Genomic DNA, 25,794 nt, shown 5'->3' on the forward strand with positions numbered 1-25,794 from the left:
TTTTAAAATTCTTTATACTTCAGCTATATTCAGAATTAGATCTCCTTACCATCGTTTGCAACTTTCAATTTTCAGAGCAGAATTTGAAAAATAAGCACTTCTGAAAAGTCAAGTCAAAAGTTAGATGCTATTTTTCTTTATGTAAGACACAATCACACCCAGCACAGATTCTATAAACTGAATGTGATGTTTATCTAATAGGTTTTGCTGAATTTAAATTATTATGAAAAAAATAATCTGTTTATGGTATTTTTTGTTTCATCTGAGCATGTCTCATTACCTTCACCGATGCTTTTACTCTGCTTTTTAATTAAAACATTACCTTTGGTGGTTTCACTTTCACGAATCAAGAAGGTTCCGCGTGGATTTCCAAAGGACAGTAGCTGCCTCTCAGCATCTTTTCGTCCAAGTTTCCCAAAGTACCATCTGAACAAACATGCCAGAAACAAAAGGTTTCAAACTGGAAGCGGACTTGTTTTTTTAAGGATATAAAACAATTAAGCTTGCGTAAAGACCATCTGTGAAGATCATTCAAGTTTTTCTTGTATCTTCAGCACACTTACATACAGACTTATCCCAGCAGTAAAGCATTTATATCTAATAATTATGTACAAGCAGAAGGGAGCCAATTACTAATAATGATTCCTGAGAAACGATGAGCACATAAAAGGTTGGCAACTGTAGTCAGATTAATTTGCACACTGATAGGCATACTCTGAATGAGAGATGTCAAACTTGCGACATCACATGATGTTGCGCGACGTTATCAGGACAGTTTTGCCATTGCCGCCAATGGGGTGGGCACGGCTTCTACGTGACGTGTCCAGCCCATGGGCCGGCAGTTTGACACCCCTGCTCTGAATGGTCCATTGACAATTGATTACGTATGATCATGTAATCCTAATCACAATTTAATGTAAAGCACTGCACAGCAGAATCCAATGCAAAAAAGTATTTCTGATTTAATTTAATTTAATTTAATTTAATTTAATTTAATTTAATAATTTGATTTCTATACCGCCCTTCTCCCAAAGGACTCAGGGTGGTGAACAGGGCAATACACAATAAAGATCAAATACAAAAATTAAAAAACCATTAAACATCATGCCCATAAAATCAATACATATTAAGTTAAAACTAGTTTTAAAAACCCAACCCCATCCCGTCAGACCAGGCCAGCTTGTTCGAAAAAGAATGTTTTAAGATCGCGCCGGAAGGAGCGAAGGTCGGGGGCCGTCCGGAGCTCAACCGGTAAGCGGTTCCACAGGTCTGGCGCACCCACAGAGAACGTTCTCCCCCTGGGGGTCACCAATCGGCATTCTTTGATCGGCGGCACCCTGAGGAGGCCCTCTCTGTGGGAGCGCACTGGACGGAGGGAAGTTGACGCCGGTCACAGGTGTTGCCGTAGGTAATCCGGACCCATGCCATGAAGGGCTTTGTAAGTCATAACTAACACCTTGAACCTCACCCGGAGAGCAACCGGTAGCCAATGCAGCTCGCGGAGCAAAGGTGTAACATGGGAGTATCGGGAAACTCCCAAGACGACTCGTGCGGTTGCATGATAAATTATAGAAAAAAATATCTTTTTTTTGCCTTGCACATGTATACATAACCCGAACTAGACTGTTGTTTCTCTGTGTCATATATGTGGGTATATGCATAATTCTGTATTTATTTATTGTCATATTTATGCAGCGTATATCGGAGGTGGTGACCCTGAATGCAATGAAATGCAATGAAATTTCATTTTAATGTATGCCAATTAGTGTACATTCAAAATGACAATAAAGTTATTATTCTATTCTATTCTATTCTATATAGCATTGTAGGTCTAGGAGTTCATGTTTATTCAAATAATGTCTTTAGAAAGGCTTCAATATTTCCTTTAGTGTTCATATTTAAAAACTGAAATAATAAATGTTGTTCCATCTGCCTTTATTATGAATTGAGCTCCGGCCAGTTAACTAAAATAAAACCTTCACAATCTTAGTATGCTTAAACCCAGTACACGAGAAAGGTTATACTTCTAAACCAGAAGATTCTGAATATTTCTACTCTGATCTGGTAAAAGCTAGCTCAGTTTTTCCCCCATCTTTCTTTTAATTACCCAAGTATTTAGCAAGTATAGTTGAAAAAGGAAGCTAATGTAATGTGTAATTCCTTGAAAGTCACCACAGTTTCAACTTCTCTCTATCCAAAACAATCGTATTTTTTTTTATTTTTATTTTTTAAAATACATACTCTTCTGCTTGGATGGAGTCAACTGGAGCCACATAATTACTGGGAATATAACCAGTTTCTCCAGTAGTCAGGGATCGGGCTTCCCACCAATCTCCTTCCCTGCAAAGCAAGAGTTAGAAAAAACAGAACATTGTTTTAAAGATAGCCATCATAATTTGCCTACCTTGGTCCTGGTTCAGTAAAGGACTCCATCCTTTTTGAGCATTCATAATTAAAGAAACAGACAATGGAATGCATTTTTCTTTTGTTACTATTGCCCAGAAATTCCACTAGATGGAGATCTTTTATAACAGCCATAAGCACTGCAGTTTGTGCCATGTTATAACAGAGATTCATTCAGAAAACAGAGAAAGCAAGCATTAACTGGTATTACTGTGTTTGTACAGTTTGCTTCCATGTTAAAAGAATGTATCAGTGTGGGTGGATTCCACAGCTCTGTTGAAAAAAATGCATGCTTGTGAACTTCATCGACTTTCAAACTACTGCACTCTAAAATGACTGACAAAAGACTGAAAATGTTTAAAGTTGAACTTTAAAAAAGAAACTAGAATTTAAAAAAAAAGATCCAGCACAACATGGGAAAAAATGATTAGGCATCCTTTGGGTATTTTTGCCAATATAAATATGGATAACTTTACTACATTCAATATCCCCAATAAAAACTAAAATTAATTGTATACAATGTACTGTTATGTACATCTGGATAGCCCAACTGCAGATTTAGAAAACTGTAATAAAATTGCTTATTATTCAATTATGTTATCTTTATCTTCATCAGGACCATTTGAGGCATAAGGAAAATCAGATATTAAATGAAAATTTAAGCAAAATATGATTATGAACATGCTATTCTTCTTAAAGTAAATTTTCTTTCAACCAGCAATGATATTTAGCCACAAAGAATCGCAGAATATTCCACAAATTACCTTGTTTTTTATTTCAGTTTTATAATCCGCCAGTTATCTTTGGAAAGATATTGTTTTGATTTACAGAATCTTTGTTAATATTGCAAGGATGGAATTGCCATTAAATACATGAAAAGCACATGATGCATTTAAGGAATATTTTAAAACTGTAGGTTTTTAAAATAAATATTTAAAGTATTTAAAATAAACACTGAATTTTTAGAAACACTGATTCTTAAAGGCCATGTTTTCAGTACTTCTACATTTATTTTAATTGTCATTCTGGGACAGAAATATTAATCCTAGACAGTAAAGGCCAGCTAAAAGATGAGAGATGGAAGGTTCAGATTATTCCTCTTCATAGACGTCCATAATTAACTACAATAGCATCAAAACAACAAAACATTAGATCATAAAATCTATTTGAGGCATGGAGTTTGCATCATGATGCAGATTTTGTCAGCCCCATCTCTGGAATGTCAGATTCTTTCTGTTCTATGATCAATCAATCAGTATATTTATAACCAATGACCAACGAAGTTCATTGTACAATATTGGATGATGTGCTTTATAGTGCATTCAGCAACTCAGTTCCAAAGCTCTTCTCATCAATTATAGAAATAATGTAAGAGTGAACATCTCTTGCCTTTTGTTCTGATGGTAGCATACAATTTAGATGAATGGCAATAAATTTAAAAAGACATGAAGATGTAGGGAGCAAATTAATTTAACTCCTTTCCCCCACTCCCATGTTATCCGTCCCTCTTTACATACATCAGACATCTACAATATTACTGGTTTTATTTATTTATAAGATTTCTACTCAGATATTCACTGATAAACAGTAACAGTGATTACTGTCATCAAAGTAACAGTAGCAATAGTTCCAGCTCTTTACATAATTAACAAGTAACTATTTTCTCTCCTCTTTTATTAGCTTAAACAATCAGTAATCTAAATGTCCTGCCTGATATGAAATGTCTCTCAATGGCAGAAATTAGCTCTGTATAATCTTCAATTACTTTAATTCAGCTTACATTTGTCACAATAATAACCTATGTTCTTTCTTAAACAGTTATAAATTGAAACAGATGATCCTAATATGATACGTTACAGGTAGTCCTCGACTTACAGTCATTTGTTTAGTGATTGTTTAAAGTTACAAAAGCACTGAAAAAGTGACTTACAACCATTTTTCACACTTATGACTGTTGCAATATCTCCATGGTCACGTTAAAAAATATGGATGCTTAGCAACTGGCATGTATTTATGACGGTCATATCCCAGGGTCACCTTTTGCGACTTTCTGACAAGTAAACTCAATGGGGAAGCCAGATTCACTTAATAACCTTGTTACTAAAACAACTGTGGCAAGAATGGTCATAAAATGGGACAAAACGCACTTAACTATCTTGCTTAGCAATGGAAATTTTGGGCTCAATTGTGGTCGTAAGTCAAGGAGTACCTGTACACATTTTAAAAATTCATATACACAGGAATTTAATATATCATTTCTATCTAGGGAACAAACTATCAAGGCATTAAACAGTAAATATATAGTAAACAGAACTTACGAATTGTTAAGTATCTGGAATTTTTCTCCTTTATGAAAACTTAAATCATCTTCTGTTCTTGCTTCGTAATCATATAGAGCTACAAAAAGAGTTACGCCTATAGAAAGAGAGTAAAATTGAATGCAACTTTTACAAATCAGAGTGTTTTTTTAAAAAAAATATTTCATTTTTTTCATAATGGAAGATAAATTTTAACCTCTTTTTATTTTTTATACAGCATTTTGCATAGGAGGCCCAAAACATTTGGTTATATACATACTACCTAAATTCTAATATTATCTTTTTCTAAACTGCTTTGTATGTATTATCTTTGATCAATGTTGTCCAGCAGGACTGGAGATTCTAATGTGGTTTGCAGGGCACCAATGTGCCAGTGGATATTTTTTTGGTGCTGGGTCAGGCTCATCATTTATTTAGTGTATTAAACAAATTTATTACTACCATATCTGTGAGGCTCTTTGCCTCCCCCATTTGAATTAATAAATCGTATCTTGGCATGCTGCAAGCTAAACTGACAACTTCTAGGAGTATATTTATATCCAAGAACACAACTTAATAATGAGCTCACAAGCATCATAAGCACACCACATCATTAGATGACCATGGAATATAAACCTAAGAAACAAACAACATCTCTCTGTTCTGGATATCTATGGGAATAGTATCATACACCATACAAAATAATAATATGGTTGGTTTGGCTTTGGCATTGTATGTTGCAGGAGCATACTGTGATTTGTGATTTGTAAATCATGGTTAATGGCTTAGTGTATTGGCCTGCTTGTGTCACACAACTTATTGTGCGTGGGTTAATGCATACACTGATATTTTATTTAGGACTATCTATTAATTTTATAAGGGATGCAGTGGCTCAGTGGGTTAGGATGTTGAGCTTGTCGATCAGAAGGTCAGCAGTTTGGCGGGTCGAATCCCGAGTGCCGCGTAACAGAGTGAGCGAGCGCCTGTTACTCGTCCCAGCTTCTGCCAACCTAGCAGTTCGAAAGCACGTAAAAATGCAAGTAGAAAAATAGGGACCACTACGGTGGGAAGGTAACAGCGTTCCGTGCGCCTTTGGCGTCTAGTCATGCCGGCCACGACCACAGAGACGTCCTCGGACAAGCGCTGGCTCTTCGGCTTTGAAACGGAGATGAGCACCGGCCCCTAGAATCAGAAATGACTAGCACGCATGTGCGGGGGAACCTTTACCTTATTAATTTTATGGCTGGTATCAGCAACAAACATAATGAATTTCAAATGTTATTATCTATATAGCCTTTCACCTCTTATGCTGCTTCAGAAGTTATAGAAAATTAAACCTTAAATCTAGAAGAATATATATATACTGCTCAAAAAAATAAAGGGAACACTTAAACAACACAATGTACTGTATTTAATAGTAGGATGTCTTATCTTGTGTTCCCTTTATTTTTTGAGATATGTTTGTGTTATATATATATATATATATATATATATATATATATATATATATATATATATATATATATATATATATGTGTGTGTGTGTGTGTTCCCTTTATTTTTTGAGATATGTTTGTGTTATATATATATATATATATATATATATATATATATATATATATATATATATATATATATATATATATATATATATATATATTTCAAAAACTTGTGTGAGAACTGATTCTGTAAGAATGTTGGGCTTGGTATATTGAACATACATGATGAGAAAATAATATCTACTAAACCTATATGACTGACTTTTGTGTCAGTAGAGTAACAAACAATAATGTCAGAGTATGAATAGTAAGTATGTGCATATCTGAATTCATGCACTGGCGAACCCTGATAATACTTTCATCAAGTACAAGAAATATGTCTGAGATAAAGGCAAAGGGATTTAAAGAAGAAATATACACTTATTGAGGAACATAAACATGCTTTAGGAAAGGAATGGATTCAGTTGCTCTTGTTGCTGTTATTCACCTGTTCCTCCTCTTGTACGCAATGTACCAGTATGTGATGAAGAATTAACACCACCGAAGACCGTCAATCCTTGTCCTCCAGCTGTGGGAAAATTGTTGTAGTTTGGAATTGAAGTCACACCAAAACTTGGGTAATGCTGGGGGGTAGGATCTGTTCCATAGCGATAACCTGAACTCTGGTTTAAACTACCATCCCTCTCGTCGGTCAGTTTTGTTGCTTCTTTATCCTTACATTGCACACAGCCCATTATCTAAAATCCTGCAAAAATTAAAATAAAATATACAGTATGATGCTTATACATTTCAACTAAAGCATACAACACATGCATATTCAGGAGTGATAGAATTAGAGTCATGGGGGGGGGGTAATACCTAGGCATCCAATTGCTAAAATGAGGCTAACTTTTATTGGGGTGAATTCTAATAAAAAAAAATTCTTCGACTACAGAGATAGCGTTTGAACTTCAAATTGTAAGTATGAAAGGATATCACATTTCTGTGGGGCTAAATATACCAGTTCAGTTTATGCCAACTCCATTTTTGCTGCCATGAGGGCAAAAGTGGATATTTTATCAGTGCCAATTATGGCTTCGGATATTAATGTTATTAATATTATTTGACATGTTCAAAAGGCAGGGAATCATAGATTTCATACGCTGTACAATAGACTGGAAAAAACCTTCACACCTTACAGACTTTCTATGCTCATGTTGTTGACAATGGTATTATTTTCTTTGTGCTTGTTGTTAGCTGCAAAGTCCTGTTCGACCCATCGCGACCCTATGGACAATGTTCCTCCAGGCCTTCCTGTCCTCTACCATCTTCTGGAGTCCATTTAAGCTCAAGCCTACTGCTTCAGTGACTCCATCCATCCACCTCATTCTCTGTCATCCCCTTCTTCTCTTGCCCTCAACCTTTCCCAGCATTAGGCTCTTCTCCAGTGAGTGCTTCCTTCTCATTAGGTGGCCAAAGTATTTGAGTTTTAGCTTCAGGATATGGCCTTCTAAAGAGCAGTCAGAGTTGATCTCCTCTAGGACTGACTGGTTTGATCGCCTTGCAGTCCAAGGGACTCGCAGGAGTCTTCTCCAGCACCATAGCTCAAAGACCTCAATTCTTTGGCGCTCAGCCTTTCTTATGGTCCAACTTTCACTGCCATACATTGCAAATGGGAAGACCATAGCCTTGACTATACGCACTTTCGTTGACAGGGTGATGTCTCTGCTTTTTAGTGTGCTGTCTAGATTTGTCATGGCTTTCCTCCCGAGGAGCAAGCGTCTTTTAATTTCTTGGCTACAGTCCCCATCTGCAGTGATCTTGGAGCCCAGGAAAATAAAATCTGTCACTACCTCCATTTCTTCCCCATCTATTTGCCAGGAATTGAGAGGGCCGGATGCCATGATCTTGGTTTTCTTAATCTTAAGTTTCAACCCAACTTTTGCACTCTCCTTCTTCACTCGCAACAAGAGGCTCTTTAGTTCTTCTTCACTTTCTGCCATTAGAGTGGTATCATCTGCATATCTTAGGTTGTTGATATTTCTTCCGGCAATCTTAATTCAAACTTTTGATTCATCTAGCCCTGCCTTTCTCATGATGTGCTCTGCATATAGGTTAAATAGGAAGGGCGACAGTATACAGCCTTGCCGGACTCATTTCCCAATTTTGAACCAATCAGTGGTTCCGTGCCCAGTTCTCACTGTTGGTTCTTGGCCCACATATAGGTTTCTCAAGAGACAAATAAGATGGTCTGGTACTCCCATCTCTTTAAGAACTTGCCACAGTTTGTTATGATCCACACAATCAAAGGCTTTAGCATAGTCAATGAAGCAGAAGTAGATGTTTTTCTGGAACTCTCTGGCTTTCTCCATGATCCAGCGCATGTTAGCAATTTGATCTCTAGTTCCTCTGCCTCTTCGAAATCCTGCCTGTACTTCTGGTAGTTCTCGATCCACATACTGCTGGAGTCTAGCTTGTAGGATTTTAAGCATAACTTTACTAGCATGTGAAATGAGTGCAATGGTGGGACAGTTTGAACATTCTTTGGCACTGCCTTTCTTTGGAATTGGAATGTAAACTGATCTTTTCCAATCCTGTGGCCACTGTTGAGTTTTCCAAATCTGCTGGCAAATTGAGTGTAGCACTTTTACTGCATCATCTTTTAAGATTTTGAATAGCTCAGCTGGAATACTGTCACCTCCACTAGCTTTGTTGTTGCTCAGCTTTTCTAAGGCCCACTTCACTTCACATTCTAGGATGTCTGGCTCGAGATCAGTGACCATCTCATCATGGTTATCAGGGATGTTAAGCTCATTCTTGTATAGTTCTTCTGTGTAATTTTGCCACCTCTTCTTAATCTCTTCTGCCTCTGTTAGGTCCCTGCTATTTTGGTCCTTTATCATGCCCATTTTTGCATTAAACATTCCCTTCATCTCTCCAATTTTCTTGAAAAGATCTCTGGTCCTCCCTATTCTATTGTTTTCTTCTATTTCTTTGCACTGTTCATTTAAGAAGGCATTCTTATCTCTTCTAGCTATTCTCTGGAATTCTGCATTCAATTGGGTGTATCTTTCTTTTTCTCCCTTGCCTTTTGCTTCCCTCCTGTCCTCAGCTATTTGCAAAGCTTCATCAGACAGCCATTTTGCTTTCTTGCATTTCTTTTTCTTTGGGATGGTTTTGGTTGCTACCTCTTGAACAATGTTGCAAACCTCTGTCCATAGTTCTTCAGGCACTCTATCACATCTAATTCCTTAAATCTATTTGTCACCTCTACTGTATATTCAACAGGGATATGATTTAATTCATACCTGAGTGGCCTAGTGCTTTTCCCTACTTTCTTCAGTTTAAGCGTAAACTTTGCAATGAGAAGCTCATGGTCTGAGCCACAGTCAGCTCCTGGTCTTGTTTTTACTGACTGTATAGAGCTTCTCCATCTTTGGCTGCAGAGCATATAGTCAATCTGATTTCTGTGTTGACTGTCTGGTGATGTCCATGTGTAGAGCTGTCTCTTGGGTTGTTGGAAAAGAGTGTTTGCTATGACCATCGTATTCTCTTGACAAAATTCTATCACCCTGTGCCCTGCTTCATTTTGTACTCCAAGGCCAAACTTGCCTGTTATTCCGGTTATCTTTTGGCTTCCTACTTTAGCATTCCAATCCCCCATGATGATAAGGACATTATTTTTTGTTGTTAGTTCTATAAGGTGCTGTAGGGCTTCATAGAATCGGTCAATTTCATCCTCTTCAGCACTGGTGGTTGGGTCATAGAGTTGGACTACTGTAATATTGAATGGTTTGCCTTGGATTTGAACTGAGATCATTCTGTCATTTTGAGGATTGTATCCCAGTATTGCTTTTCCTACTCTTTTATTGACTATGAAGGCTACTCCATTTCTTCTGAGGGATTCTTGCCCACAGTAGTATACCTGATGGTCATCTGAATTAAATTCACCCATTCCTGTCCATTTTAGTTCGCTGATACCTAAGATGTCGATGTTCAGTCTTGTCATCTCTTGTTTGACCACGTCCAGCTTTCCTTGATTCATGGATCTTACATTCCAGGTTCCTATGGAGAAAAAATCTTTACAGCATCGGACTTTCCTTTCACCACCAGATACATCCACAGCTGAGCGTCCTTTCGGCTTTGGCCCAGTCGCTTCATTCTTTCTGGCGCTACTAGTACTAGCCCTTTGCTCTTCCCCAGTAGCATATTGGACGCCTTCCGATCTGAGGGGCTCATCTTCCAGCGTCATACCTTTTGCCTTTTGGTACTGTCCATGGGGTTTTCATGGCAAAGATAGTGGAGTGGGTTGCCATTTCCTTCTCCAGTGGATCACGTTTTGTCAGAACTCTCTGCTATGACCTGTTCGTCTTGGATGGCCCTGCACGGCATAGCTCATAGCTTCACTGAATTACGCAAGCCCCTTCGCCAGGACAAGGCAGTAATCCATGAAGGGGTATTTTTCTTTAGGAACTGATAAATCTAAAAGCTAGTGCGTATGGCAGACAGTAATTTTATAGAGTGTGGAACCCTGACCTCTTGACCCTGTAGCTGAACTCTGAAGATGGGTAATTAGAATTTCTTCCCCTGCTCTTCCTCCTCACCAAGTTTTCCTCTTCGCACTCCTGTTTGCTCACTCTGGTCATGAATTCCTAACCAGTTTGGCCTTTTCCAAGAGTGCTGGATGAGACTGAGCTGTTGGCCGGGAAAGAAACGTTTACCTAGTGCCTGTCTCCTGATGAGTGAGGCAGAGGCAGCCTTAGCCCCTTCCCTTGTGACTTTGTGCTCAGCAAGCAAACATCAGCCAAGAAAACAAAACAAAAAACAAATGGACTCACACACTGGCTCCTAGTCACTGTACAAATTAAGAGGGAAACAGCGCAGCACAATCTCAGATTACAGGTCTTTTATGCTCCCTTGAGTTGGATGCAATCTGGCCTGAGGAGTCACCTTTCCACAAAATTCTGACAAAGCACCTACATTTAGCCATTTGGGGATATAATCCGTGGAATTTTTCCTTTGGGTTTCACACGATCTGCACGCAATACTTTATAGATTTCTGAAAAGCTTCTGTAAGATGAAGTTTAGAAGGACATGGTTTATTGCAGGGGAAGATGAGAATGTGACCAGAGATGTATTATTCACCTGCTGAGCCAACCAAAAATGAATTAACTTCCTAGTTACCAAAAGGCGGGGAAGGGAAGAAAGCAAAGAATAAAGTAATTCTTCAAAAATGTATGACCTTAGAAAAGTTATGCCAATAATGAATATACCTAAAACTTCCAAGCCATAAAAGATGATGATGGAGAGGATGGTGACGATAGTAATAGTAGTAATATTTCAAAGAGATAAAAGCCTATCTGTACAAAATAGGTATTTAATTAATGGACTGCAAACCAAATCTCTCCCTTTTTTGCTGGCATGTATTTTCTGTGAAAGAGATGGAGGAGTACATGGAAATGTTTGATGGGAGAGATTCCCCCCCACCTTTTCTGTTGTCTTTTTCAACTTGGCTCCAATATCTAGGCAATGCATTTTTAAAAGCGTGATTGGAGGACTACATAATTTGTGACAAAGGGTGTAACCTACATGTTTTGTTTTTCAAACCAAGAATTAGAAAAGTGATCCATTTTTTTCTTGAAAACTCCATACATGATATCATTGAAAGCTTAGTTAAGAATGTGGAGGAAGTAACAAAAGTATTACTGGATGGGATCCCAAATGACTCCAGGGCTTGTGTAAGTCATTTTAAATGCATCCTCTATTCAGCTGTAGCACAGAGCACAGAGCTCTAAACAGCCAGAGCTACAGTTTTCATATCAGAAACATCACCATATGGTCTACAGGCATTTCAAGCTTTTAGCAAGCTAGAAACATATGGCTTAGCAGGACGATGGTGATATCATTTCATAAAATCTGAAAATCATTACGTCTACAACTGGTAAATAAGATTTTGATGTACAGTACAGTAGTTCTAAACTATCACATCCCTTAATTATTTGGGCATGACTGGGTCGCATGACTGTTTTAGCAAATGACATTGGTTTTTCAAAATAAGTGTATAAAGAAGTTCAATTTGTATCTACTTCTCCAAAGCAAAACGAGGAAGGTGCTAATTAAAGCCCACAGAAATTATGAAACTGAGTGATATACTGAAATACAGTACTGTACGTATTTCCTCATAAATTCCAGGGCCTGTTTGCTTTATGAAATCAAGCAGTAATTTTGTAACCACGTGATAATATGACTGCAGCTGCAGCATACAACTGCAATCTTACAATATATTTTCATAGAAATAACTCCTAATGAGCATTCAGTAGAAGGGTGTGTGTTTGTGCATGTGTGTGTGTGTATGTTAAATCCTACAAGTATTACCTAAGGCAATAAGTTCTATTCTACACTGTACAGAATTACCCTGCAAGTGACAGATTGCCTCCTTATGCAAGAATACATGGATATACTGATTGGAATGATGCAACAACATGCAAAGGAGCAGATGGACAAAAATTAGGTATCAGCAACATTCCACCTCTTACAACGACATCCAGATTTTAAATGTTCTATTTGCCAATGTACTTATGTTGCAAAAAGCAAATTGTCATCATCTTTCAGACACTTCAGCTGTTCATATGTTTGATCATGAACACTTTAATGTTACAGTCAAGAATTAGAAGAAAAAGCTCCACAAAACATATTGTGTCTTCTTTAGAAATGCAGAGGTTTGGAGTTAAATAAGTTTCTAAATAACTGAAAACCAGATAAATGTTTATATAAACTCTTGCTCTTAGTTTCTTCCCACTCACTGTTCATCAATTCTTCACAGCAAGGAAAAGACAAGCCAAACAAGTAGTGTCCAATTGAAGCAGGTGCTATTTTTGCTCTGATTCAAGAAACAAGCTACAATTTTAGGCAGTTCAATTGGGATACCAATCCCTCCACAAAAAAGTTATACTCAAATAATTCTACCCACTTGAAGCTTGGAATAACAGCCTAGTCAAAAGATAAAGAGTCCAATAACACAGCACATTCTGGGCTTAGCCAACCCAGCAGTCTGCTGTCCTCCCATTGTTGTGATGAGAGATAAGTATGATTTCTGGAAAAGCACTGTCCCCAGGCATTCCTACAGCCAGATGTCTGAGATCAGAGTGGCGGAGACTTCCTATCAAGAGCTTTGGCAGGAAGGCTGCTGGTATAGCACAGTAGGTCTGCCTTGCAGTGTCACAGCCAATTCATTCTTATGCAGAGTACTTGCTACAAGTCCTATCACTACTATCATCTCAAAAGAGTCAATCCAACTACCTCTTCTTTTCTGTAGGAAGACTGGTAGCAGCTAAAGTGAATGCCCTCTTCCTGAGAATCGGAAGGGATCAGCCTCACCACATTTACACTGTCTGGAAGGAAGTGGATTAACTTTGAGGACAGTAGGGGAAGTGGTGCACTTGAATGAGGAGAAAGGAGGAACTGCCATTGGGAATCTTGCTAATGCATAGCTCCAATTAGGGTAGCTGATCTCTTTGTTTTTTTTGTGCACAAAGGTTATTATTGACCTTGTGGAAGACCTTGATATTTCCCTTACTGAAAAAAAAAATGGCTACCACATGAAGGTCTATTCTTTCCAGGAGCTAAAGCACAGATGGTCATGGAGACCCAGAGCCCTGAAGCCAAAGGAGAGAAGGGGAACTGGCAACAGATCAACTGGAGCCTTGCAGGTCATCACCTTCCATTTCTCCTTTCTGCAACATAGAACGTTCCATTTTCAGGGAAAACACCAGCATTTCCTGCCAGCTCACCTCAATCCAACTTTAGCCTGGTTTAGCAACAGGCTGACACTGAGATGGAGGCATTGTTGGAAGAACTTGCCTGCAACAAAGAGTAAAAAGCCTATCACAGTGGTAAGGCAAGGAATGTGCACGAATGAATCTTCTGCTAAGATGTTGTGCTCTTGCATGTTTGCAAGCAGTGCCCCAACTATGTAGGACAGGATAAACTTGCACAACCCAAATTACATACATATCAAAACTACAAAGTTAGAATAAAAGTACACGCAAAGCAGAAAACTCACTGGGACAAGTCACCTTCAGGCAACAAATCCATTCACTTCCGACTACTAGAGTAGATCATGCATTCTTTCAAGAAATTACATACTAAAGAAATATTCTAAAAGGCTTTAACCACTATATACTGAAGCAAAGACCATGTATAGATTTCCAGTCAACATGTCAATCATGGAGGTTATAATCCAAAGCATCTGAGGAATGTCAAATGGCATGTGTGTGTGTGTGTGTGTGTGTGTGTGTACGTGTGTGTGTGTGTGTATGATTGCCAAATTATCTGAGAATTCTTATTTGGAAATAATGTTTATTTATAATCAATTATAAATCATTCAACTCAGATGACTTTGCATGACTTACAATAATAAAATAAAAATGAAATATCAAACAATGAAAACTATCAAAATATTGCATACGCAACAAAATGTAGTAATACGTTTTATCAGATATTCACGAATTGGTAGCAAATTAATATATATATACAAGAACATTCATTGTTGTTGTTGTTAGCTGCGAAGTCGTGTCCGACCCATCGCGACCCTATGGACAACGTTCCTCCAGGCCTTCCTGTCCTCTACCATCTTCTGGAGTCCATTTAAGCTCACGCCTACTGCTTCAGTGACTCCATCCAGCCACCTCATTCTCTGTCATCCCCTTCTTCTATTGCCCTCAATCTTTCCCAGCATTAGGCTCTTCTCCAGTGAGTCCTTCCTTCTCATCAGGTGGCCAAAGTATTTGAGTTTCAATTTCAGGATCTGGCCTTCTAAAGAGCAGTCAGGATTGATCTCCTCTAGGACTGACCGGTTTGATCGCCTTGCAGTCCAAGGGACTCGCAGGAGTCTTCTCCAGCACCATAGTTCAAAGGCCTCAATTCTTTGGCGCTCAGCCTTTCTTATGGTCCAACTTTCACTGCCATACATTGCAACTGGGAAGACCATAGCCTTGACTATACGCACTTTTGTTGACAGGGTGATGTCTCTGCTTTTTAGTGTGCTGTCTAGATTTGCCATGGCTTTCCTCCCCAGGAGCAAGCGTCTTTTAATTTCTTGGCTACAGTCCCCATCTGCAGTGATCTTGGAGCCCAGGAAAATAAAATCTGTCACTACCTCCATTTCTTCCCCATCTATTTGCCAGGAATTGAGAGGGCCGGATGCCATGATCTTGGTTTTCTTAATGTTAAGTTTCAACCCAAGTTTTGCACTCTCCTTCTTCACCCGCAACAAGAGGCTCTTTAGTTCTTCTTCACTTTCTGCCATTAGAGTGGTATCATCTGCGTATCTTAGGTTGTTGATATTTCTTCCGGCAATCTTAATTCCAACTTTTGATTCATCTAACCCTGCCTTTCTCATGATGTGCTCTGCATATAAGTTAAATAGGCAGGGCGACAGTATACAGCCTTGCCGGACTCCTTTCCCAATTTTGAACCAATCAGTGGTTCCGTGTCCAGTTCTCACTGTTGCTTCTTGGCCTGCATATAGGTTTCTCAAGAGACAAATAAGATGGTCTGGTACTCCCATCTCTTTAAGAACTTGCCACAGTTTGTTATGATCCACACAATCAAAGGCTTTAGCATAGTCAATGAAGCAGAAGTAGATGTTTTTCTGGAACTCCCTAGCTTTCTCCATGATCCAGCGTATGTTGGCAATTTGATCTCTAGTTCCTCTGCCTCTTCGAAATCCGGCCTGTACTTCTGGTAGTTCTCGATCCACATACTGCTGAAGTCTAGCTTGTAGGATTTTAAGCATGACTTTACTAGCATGAGAAATGAGTGCAATGGTGCGATAGTTTGAACATTCTTTGGCACTGCCTTTCTTTGGAATTGGAATGTAAACTGATCTTTTCCAATCCTGTGGCCACTGTTGAGTTTTCCAAATTTGCTGGCAAATTGAGTGTAGCACTTTTACTGCATTGTCTTTTAAGATTTTGAATAGCTCAGCTGGAATACTGTCACCTCCACTAGCTTTGTTGTTGCTCAGCTTTTCTAAGGCCCACTTCACTTCACATTCTAGGATGTCTGTCTCGAGGTCAGTGACCACCTCATTGTGATTATCAGGGACATTAAGCTCATTCTTGTATAGTTCTTCTGTGTAATTTTGCCACCTCTTCTTAATCTCTTCTGCCTCTGTTAGGTCCCTGCCATTTTGGTCCTTTATCATGCCCATTTTTGCATGAAACGTTCCCTTCATCTCTCCAATTTTCTTGAAAAGATCTCTGGTCCTCCCTATTCTATTGTTTTCTTCTATTTCTTTGCACTGTTCATTTAAGAAGGCATTCTTATCTCTTCTAGCTATTCTCTGGAATTCTGCATTCAATTGGGCGTATCTTTCTTTTTCTCCCTTGCCTTTCGCTTCCCTCCTTTTCTCAGCTATTTGCAAAGCTTCCTCAGACAGCCATTTTGCTTTCTTGCATTTCTTTTTCTTTGGGATGGTTTTGGTTGCTACCTGTTGTACAATGTCGCGAACCTCTGTCCATAGTTCTTCAGGCACTCTGTCTATCAGATCTAATTCCTTAAATCTATTTGTCACCTCTACTGTATATTCAACAGGGATATGATTTAATTCATACCTCAGTGGCCTAGTGCTTTTCCCTACTTTCTTCAGTTTAAGCCTAAACTTTGCAAGGAGAAGCTCATGGTCTGAGCCACAGTCAGCTCCTGGTCTTGTTTTTATTGACTGTATAGAGCTTCTCCATCTTTGGCTGCAGAGCATATAGTCAATCTGATTTCTGTGTTGACCGTCTGGTGATGTCCATGTGTAGAGCCGTCTCTTGGGTTGTTGGAAAAGAGTGTTTGCTATGACCATTGTATTCTCTTGACAGAATTCTATCAGCCTGTGCCCTGCTTCATTTTGCATTCCAAGGCCAAACTTGCCTGTTATTCCGGTTATCTTTTGGCTTCCTACTTTAGCATTCCAATCCCCCATGATGATAAGAACATCATTTTTTGGTGTTAGTTCTATAAGGTGCTGTAGAGCTTCATAGAACTGGTCAATTTCATCCTCTTCAGCACTGGTGGTTGGGGCATAGACTTGGACTACTGTGATATTGAATGGTTTGCCTTGGATTCGAACTGAGATCATTCTGTCATTTTGAGGATTGTATCCCAGTATTGCTTTTCCTACTCTTTTATTGACTATGAAGGCTACTCCATTTCTTCTGAGGGATTCTTGCCCGCAGTAGTATACCTGATGGTCATCTGAATTAAATTCACCCATTCCTGTCCATTTTAGTTCGCTGATACCTAAGATGTCGATGTTCAGTCTTGTCATCTCTTGTTTGACCACGTCCAGCTTTCCTTGATTCATGGATCTTACATTCCAGGTTCCTATGGAGAAAAAATCTTTACAGCATCGGACTTTCCTTTCACCACCAGACACATCCACAGCTGAGCGTCCTTTCGGCTTTGGCCCAGTCGCTTCATTCTTTCTGGCGCTACTAGTACTAGCCCTCTGCTCTTCCCCAGTAGCATATTGGACGCCTTCCGACCTGAGGGGCTCATCTTCCAGCGTCATATCGTTTTGCCTTTTGGTACTGTCCATAGGGTTTTCATGGCAAAGATACTGGAGTGGGTTGCCATTTCCTTCTCCAGTGGATCACGTTTTGTCAGAACTCTCGGCTATGACCTGTCCGTCTTGGGTGGCCCTGCACGGCATAGCTCATAGCTTCATTGAATTACGCAAGCCCCTTCGCCACGACAAGGCAGTAATCCATGAAGGGGAGAACATTCATATAAACACAATATTAAAAGAGAAAATAAAATTTAATCAAATTCTGCTGTACTAAATAACTGGGAACTAAACTTAGCATAAAAAGGCATTCCCCTAATTTGGAAGCAATGTAAAATATAATTATCTGCATATGTTACACCTCTAAAAACAAGTGCTCAAAAAATGTCATTTGCATATTTTGGAACAAGATAGTTTCATAATGGGACTGCTGTTGCTAGCTTCAAATCAATAGGTTCCAGAATTATCTTAATATCCAGAGATAAATTTGTATCTCTGGAAAGACTGCAACAACTGAGTCCCTAAGACTGAAATAGACTAGATTAGACTAGACTAAAGCTGGAAGGGACCTTGGAGGTCTTCTAGTCCAGCCCTTTGCTCAAGCAGGAGAACCTATACCATCTCAGACAAGTGACTGTCTAGCTAGCTTCTTCCTACTATGTAGCAGCACCAAGACAATAAGAGAGTCAAAGCTGGCAAACCATAAAAAAGGACCACTAAGGACCACTTTTCTGGGGAATGGGGAGAACTATACGACAACCGGCTATGGGTTCTTCTTTCCTTGCCTTACAGCTCTGCCATGATGATTAGCTGGACAGTTCAGAATATTTAAAACTATCCACCCCTCCTTCTCTGAGACCTTTGGTGGCCTTCTACTAGAGATATCAAGGCCTGTGTTTCTTTTTGAAAAATCAAGCTTCCTGTTAGGAAACCAAGTGGACCGTTGCACTTTATAACTGACCTACCACTTAAGGGCTGATGTGCTATTTATGGTGGATAAATGTCACTAAGATCAACTCTCCAACTCTATGTAAACTGGCTTGATTTTTTATCTATTACTGTGTTCGCTTATAGTAACTCCAATAATGCCTCTACTCAGATGTTGCCATTTCAGGCCACCTATGGTTACTACCTACACCTATTGCCATATGCTTCTCAGTCCCTCAAATTTTGCCTCTCCCTTTTTCCACGAATGCTGAGCTCTTGGCACCTTTTCATGGATCAACTGGATCACACCAGGTCTTGTGTAAACATTCTATTGACAGTCAGCAGCAGGAAGCATTTTCCTCTCCTCCTCCACTGTCGCTGAAGATCACATCTGGCTTTGTATCCGATTTTTCCCTGTCACCCAACAGACCTAAGAAACTAGATGTAAGCTGGTTGATCCATTTGCCATACTTGCATAGATCAATACTACAGACATTATTCTGCAGTTTCCAGCCACATTAAAAGTTATACACAGATTCTCTCCTCCTTGTGCATCTTTGAACCAATTTGTGTTATGGGTTGAGGGAAGAAGCATTGGCATGGAATGTATTTTAGAGTTTCACTGCAGAAAGACCAGACCTAGAAGACATGATTCATTGGCAGTTACCCAGATATAGAAATATCATGGGATGTTTCTGACAACATTCATGCTCTGTACTTTCTCTGACATACTTTCACAACCAAAATGACCTAATTGATGACCAATTCTACTTTTGGCAATAATCTGAAGTTCTGACTCTAAGAGAGAAGTAAATTGTTTGGGGGATAGAAAAGGAGACATCTGTGCAACTAATGATGAAGATAAAGATTATCCCATTCAAAAGGAAGAGTTTTGAAATGGGTGATGCTCCTGATGAAGAAAATAGATAAGATGGAAACTAAACTCTGCTTTGAGGAATCAACTGGAAGTGGAGATTGGGAGAAAATAGGAAATTATCTCTTATTTTGCAGTCAAAGGAGAAATAGAATTTATATATATTATTAAGATCCTTAGGTAGAATGAGGGAGTATAGACATTTGAGGGGGAAGTTTTGTCAGCTCCAGTTGGCAAAGATATGGAAACAGACAGAGAGACACAATGCCCTTCAGTCTCTCACAGACTGAGGGAGCGGAAGATCCATCTGGACCTTTAAATAGGAAGGAGAAAATAGGGAGGAAGAATATAAGAGTTGATAGTGTTGATGAAGAAACCAACCCAGTTCAGGCCAGCTGCCTACTAAACTCAAGGCTAGGGAAAAATGAATAAGAGACAGTTGATGCAACAAGATGAGAGGAAAATGCTTGGGATAATCTCTGGCTCTGTCACTCATTCATAATTCATGCATATCATTCTACGTTCTGCAATACACAGACTGACTGCGTGAGTATAACTAATTTTTTTCTGCAATAAAGCAATTTATCCAGGTGTTATCAAAATGACAAAAGTCTGCTAGATTGAATATGGAGTTGATTTTCTGAAGAGATATTTAGATAAGATAATCGGTGGGCACAATGGCACACATCAAAAATGAAATTTAGTTGCCCGCTCTCAAAGTGAAACACATACATGACACACACCTAAAACATGCTATATACAAAATTGCTCTGCTCATGTTACCTCACAAATAGACAGTACTGGAAGCTGCAAAAATGTTTACAAGAATCAATAGGACAACAAAATGTTGCCCAATTTCCAGTTTGAATCATTCACTAGGTGACTGAACACTGTCAATCCTATTTCCTAGTTGAAAGCCTGAGTAAAATGGGTCCACATAAGAGATGTCATTTGCAATCCTCTCACTTTTCCTGATGGCCATTTGCAAGAATAAATAGATTCAAGTCCACAGCTGAATAAAAAATCTTTATTCCACCAACTGGCATTTTTCGAATGGCATCCAAAGGAATAAGTAGTTCAATGGAAATAGCAATAAGAATGTGTTTCTTCATGTCACATGTAACAAGAAAGTTTTCAATCATTTTCTTCCTCCTCAGAATTGGAGCCCAAACTAAACAAAGTGATTGTTAACTGAATCACACTACCAATTTTATGATTTTTTTTGCTTCAGTTGTTAAATGAATCATCATGGTTAAGTGAATCACATGGTCTTTAAGTGAATCTGGCTTCCCCCATGGACTCTGCTTGTCAGAAGCCAGATGGGAAGATCACAAATGGTGATTAGGTAACTCTGGGATGCTGCAACTGTCATAAACACACGTTAATTGCCAAGTGTCCAAATTCTGATCATATGACTGTGATAATACTGTGATGGTTGTTAAGTGCAAGGACTGGTTGTAGGACACTTTTTTCAGCATCTCTGATGACTAGCATTGATGAAGTTACCTAGTTTGGGTATTGAAACGTCTGCAAGAAAACAACCAAGCTCAGAGAGCACCAAGGACCCTAACATTGTAATTTTGGACAGTCACTAAACAAATGATTGTAAGTCAAGGACTATCTGTATATCTTAAAAAACACATTGATATGACACAGCAGTGTTTTGATAAACCTTTCTGGGGGAAGAGGGAAGCAAGGGTGATCAGCACTGTCTCTATACTCCAGACAAATATGTGGTTTCCATGCCTCAAAAGTTACCATCGAATTATAATTATTTAGATGACTGTCCATTAATACATGGACAGTAATTCCATTAGTATATGCAAAAAAAATGAAATGCATTTTAACTGAGCTTTAAATTAAAATGAAATGTAGTTCACCCACTTTGGGGAGAGTACCTGCAACATGCCATTCAAAGGCCAAATGTAGATCTTGGCTCCAAAGCCACTTTTCAAAGTGATGTTATATAATGTTACTATGATGGGCACAAAAGAAGCAAAAAGCAAACTAGAGCCGCAAGTAATTCTGAAAAATCAAGTAGCCATCTAAAGGAAAAATAAAGATACCTTATTCATATATGCTCAATCATATCTGCATTTGTCTGTTGAATCTACAAAATATATGCTGTTTATTAGCTGCTAGATCTAACAGTTCTTTGGATGACTGAAAATTTAGAATTTAAATTACTTTTAATGCTATCAGTAAAGATTTCGTAGGCACCCAGACAAGACTCTCACCATCAAGGAATATTCCCATTTTATTTCTGGCCTGCTAATAAGCTCTGGAAAAATGAAAGCAGTGGCAATACTGGAATAGGAAGTGTTATTTTTTTATTTTTGTTTCACTGGTTTGAGGCTATTTAATCGCTGGTCTTGCTATGTCTTACAACTGACTCTGTTCTCAAAATATATTCATATTACTTTTTCCATCTGCATTTCTCAGAATGCAGAAAGGCATTCCAATCTTATGATTCCGGAAATGAAATTCAGGCTTGTTCTGCTTTCTATTCTTAGGGGTGTCACACTTTAAAAAGAAGTCTTTTACTGTAGGTCCAGTGGGAGGAAGCATCCAAAATTGTCAATATCTGGCAAGTCTAGACATGTATAAGCGGACATTCCATTCCATTTGACACTTTTTTCCCAACAGGGCATTAAAACAGAAAAAGAAAACAAATTCATAAATATATTTTGATCTCATAATTATTACTAATTTCATGCTACATTATATTTGCTGCATGGAATTTATAATTCCTAAGGAGATAGGAAAAGAATAATTTGCTCAAATATAAGGCACATGTTGGAACCATAAACAAGCATTGCTTGACAAGGAGAGGAATGCTTAGAAATGTGAGAATTATGGTTTCTTTAAAACCATAATTCTTTTCTTTAAAAGCAAAATAGTGTGTGATAAAAGCAGTTGTCTAAATAAGCAAAAAATCCATACGGTATGAAAACATAATATTCTGAATTATTTCTCAGATCAAAAGTTTTGTATCAAAGTGTATTCCTACACTAAAATACATATATTTGGGAAAACTGCATACTAAAATATATAAGCTTATAAACAGTGCAGAAAGTAAATGAAAGATAACAAAGAAGTTATACTGCATAGAGAAAATATAGATAAAAAAATCTATCCATGCAAATATTAATTAATGCAATCTAGACTGCTTATCTGCAAATGTTGAAATTCACTGAGGAATAAACATACCAATCATATACTGGATGCTGGTTTTTGAGGTAACTTTGGGATGTATGAATAGAATAATGGTAACTGAAATTAATAGTAATGCATTTCTGAATCATAAACTTGATAGATTTGATGTGAGCACCCTACTGAAACTGTGAATCATGTGCAGTAGCTGTACTTTAAAAAGCAGGTTAAGGGGAAGAACAAAAGCTAAATTCAATTTAAACTTAGATTTAATTACTTTTTAATGTATTAAAAAATGTAAGATGATAACTCCCTTGTATTTATCCTTTTTGACATATTAAAAATGATACTTCTGTAGGGCCTCTGGAGATTGTAATAGCAGTTTGGGGAAATATGTGTAGCTTTGGGCCATGCTGTGCATTCTGATCCAGCACATGCATTTTATGACACAAATAAAAATCAGGGAAAACCTTATGCACTCTATTACTTAAATCAGTGAAATGTTAGAGCATACTGTAATATTTCTATTACCTGAAAAATTAATTGCTGTAATATGCTAAGGAAACAAGCCTCATCAGAAGCCCTCTCAATTATTTTTTAAAAATGTTGAGGACTGTTCTGCATGCTGAGTCCAGAGCAGCATCCTCTTTTTATTTCTAAGATAATTTCTTGTGTTCATTATAATAATTTGTACCTATTCCATTTGGCTTCTTAGTCCAAAGAAAAGTCTTGAAGGTATTAATAGAATGTAGCTAATTTTGTTCAGCTCACCTTGAATGAGTTCTGCTTCCACCCACTGCTCCTTTGCTTTTACGTTGCTCTTCCAACCACCTTCAGTTCCCTTTCTGCCTTTAAAATAGAAAAGACAAATGAAAAGACAAATGACTTTGCAGCAACCATTACTTAGTACTAAAGTTTTATCATATATTAAATACAATGATACGTGAATCTGAAAGATAATTCTCCAGTCTTTCTTCACCCAGAAGCTTAGTTGAGATGGCAATGGGAATAAATACCTAGGCCACATCCTACCACTGGTTTCACAGTGCCAGTCAGTGGCAAGCCAGGAGGCACTACCCAAGAATAAATTAGGACTTGGAACTAAAAGCAAGACCAGAAATCCAAGACACTCTGAATATTGAACTATGTGTGATTTAGAGCATAGCTTAACTCAGGGGTGTCAAACTCAATTTCATTGAGGGCCGCATCAGCATTGCGGTTGCCCTCAGGGGGCCGGGTGGGTATGGCCAGGGTGGGCGTGGCCTACTGGGTGGGCGTGGCTAGACTGTGTATAGCCTACTGGGTGGGCGTGGCCAGCTCTACATTGTTCGCATCAAGGGTGCCTATGGGGGCCTGGGCAGGAGTGGGACAGAACTGAGGGTCTCTGGCAGAAGGAGGGTCTCTGGGCCGGGGCCAAGGCAGTGGGGGCCGTTCCCTCACTGTTTCCAGGATGGCTTTGCAGGCCACATGAAACCACTTCGCGGGCCGGATCCAGCCCCCGGGCCTTGTGTTTGACATGTCTGGCTTAACTGGAAACAAATGAGCTTTTTATACCTGTTCTTTGGTCAGGGCAGTCGTTTTTCACTAGAGGTTGTTGTTAGGTGACTTGCCTTCATGGATAGTGTGTTCCTAATAGCTCAGAAGGTAAGCTAAGCTCAGAGGCACTAGATCAGGGGTCTTCAAACTTGGCCCTTTTATGACTTGTGAACTTCAACTCCCAGAATTCCTCAGCTAGGCATGCTGGCTGAGGAATTCTGGGAATTGAAGTCCACAAGTCATAAAAGGGCCAAATTTGAAGACCCCTGCACTAGATGGTAGACAAAGCATTTGACCATTTTGTGGTCTGTCTTATTTAGAACAAATGAGCAATAGAGATGAATGCAAAACACTGAATGGTGAGTTATTGTATTAGGACATTACCATTGTAATATTGAGCTTAGTTTCTATGACTACTTTTATCAATCCAAAGTATTTTAAAAATGCAAATGATGACAAATTATTGCTGGTAGGACAATCAATTTCCTGATTATTCAGTAAAAAAGCCACAAAAACATGGCACTACATGAAGTATGCATCTTATTTTTTTCACTTACTAGCCTCTCTTTTGTGTAAAGCTACAGAACTGTCACTCCTATCACTTCATTGCATTAGTTCAGTCCTAGAATGGGTTCTATATTTACTGACAATGAATACAATGTTGTCGGAACAGCTCTGGCTGTGTTCCCTTTCTCTGGGAGAAAAACCAGGAACAAGCCTAGATGATTACTCCTTTGCATATAAATCTCAGGACTAATTGTATATTGTGAACTGGATTAACTTCAGACCCTAAAATCCTTACTTACAAAACTATCCTACATTATACATGTACTAAAAGCTAATTACTACTCCATAGTATAAAGAGTGACACACAGAGACAAACAAAAAGTACCTTGCAAAACCTCATCAAAAGCTATCTTTTTAGTTCTGGTGTTCTGTGAGCAATCTTTTAGTCTTGCACTGAGGTACTTCATTTATTTAAATTTAGGACATATTCACCACCAGCTGAACCCTTCCCCCCATGAAAATCAGTGTTTCATCTGGAAAGCAGTAGCAAAAACTGACTTCACTTGCTATGCTTGTTTAAGGAACAGTTACTGTGGTGGAATTGGCTGGGTGCCTGTGAATCAGAGGTCACCTGGCAAATCCACAAGAAAACACATTAGCACAAAGTGGTTGTTTGAGCAGACGTGATAAAAAAAACTCTCCATTCGGCCTACCTCCATTGTCTTTAACAAAAGGCCACATGGCTGCTTTTCTTGATTTGTGCAGTAGTTACACTGCCAAATATTTCCATGAGTGGTAAGGACTCTTCCACTCCCCCGCCCTTTTTTTCATTAGGAATTCTTTTTCATTTGTTTTGTTCCAGTTTCAGACAAGGGGGAAAACAGGTTTAAATTGGTGGAATAGCATAGGCAAGAATAATTGCTCAACAAAATTGTACCAAACCATAGACTGTTTTTATTTTTGCTTAAGTGAGGTACAAATTTATAAACTGAGGAATCTCCTAACTATATTTTATTTTTCACCTTAAATTTTTATTTAAATACATTTGAATTTGAATGAAATACC

At 38.5% G+C, this 25,794-nt stretch overlaps 1 protein-coding gene across 7 annotated transcripts in view; it reads right to left on the reverse strand.

Moving 5' to 3' along the window:
* FYN (FYN proto-oncogene, Src family tyrosine kinase) overlaps positions 1 to 25,794 on the reverse strand; it is a 120,740-nt gene that overhangs the window by 22,211 nt on the left and 72,735 nt on the right. For 5 of the 7 annotated variants that reach the window (XM_081346422.1, XM_081346424.1, XM_081346423.1 and 2 more), the window contains 5 exons: positions 23,458 to 23,535; positions 6,687 to 6,944; positions 4,722 to 4,818; positions 2,242 to 2,340; positions 323 to 426 (listed from right to left, as the gene is read on the reverse strand). In XM_081346422.1, the coding sequence (XP_081202548.1) occupies positions 323 to 426; positions 2,242 to 2,340; positions 4,722 to 4,818; positions 6,687 to 6,933 (547 nt within the window). In that variant the 5' untranslated portion in view covers positions 6,934 to 6,944; positions 23,458 to 23,535. The remainder of the gene's footprint in view (positions 1 to 322; positions 427 to 2,241; positions 2,341 to 4,721; positions 4,819 to 6,686; positions 6,945 to 23,457; positions 23,536 to 25,794) is intronic. The other 2 variants (XM_081346425.1, XM_081346426.1) reach the window with 1 other exon arrangement.

Source organism: Vipera berus (genome assembly GCF_964194415.1).
Source record: "Vipera berus genome assembly, chromosome: 1".
Lineage (NCBI taxonomy): Eukaryota > Metazoa > Chordata > Lepidosauria > Squamata > Viperidae > Vipera > Vipera berus.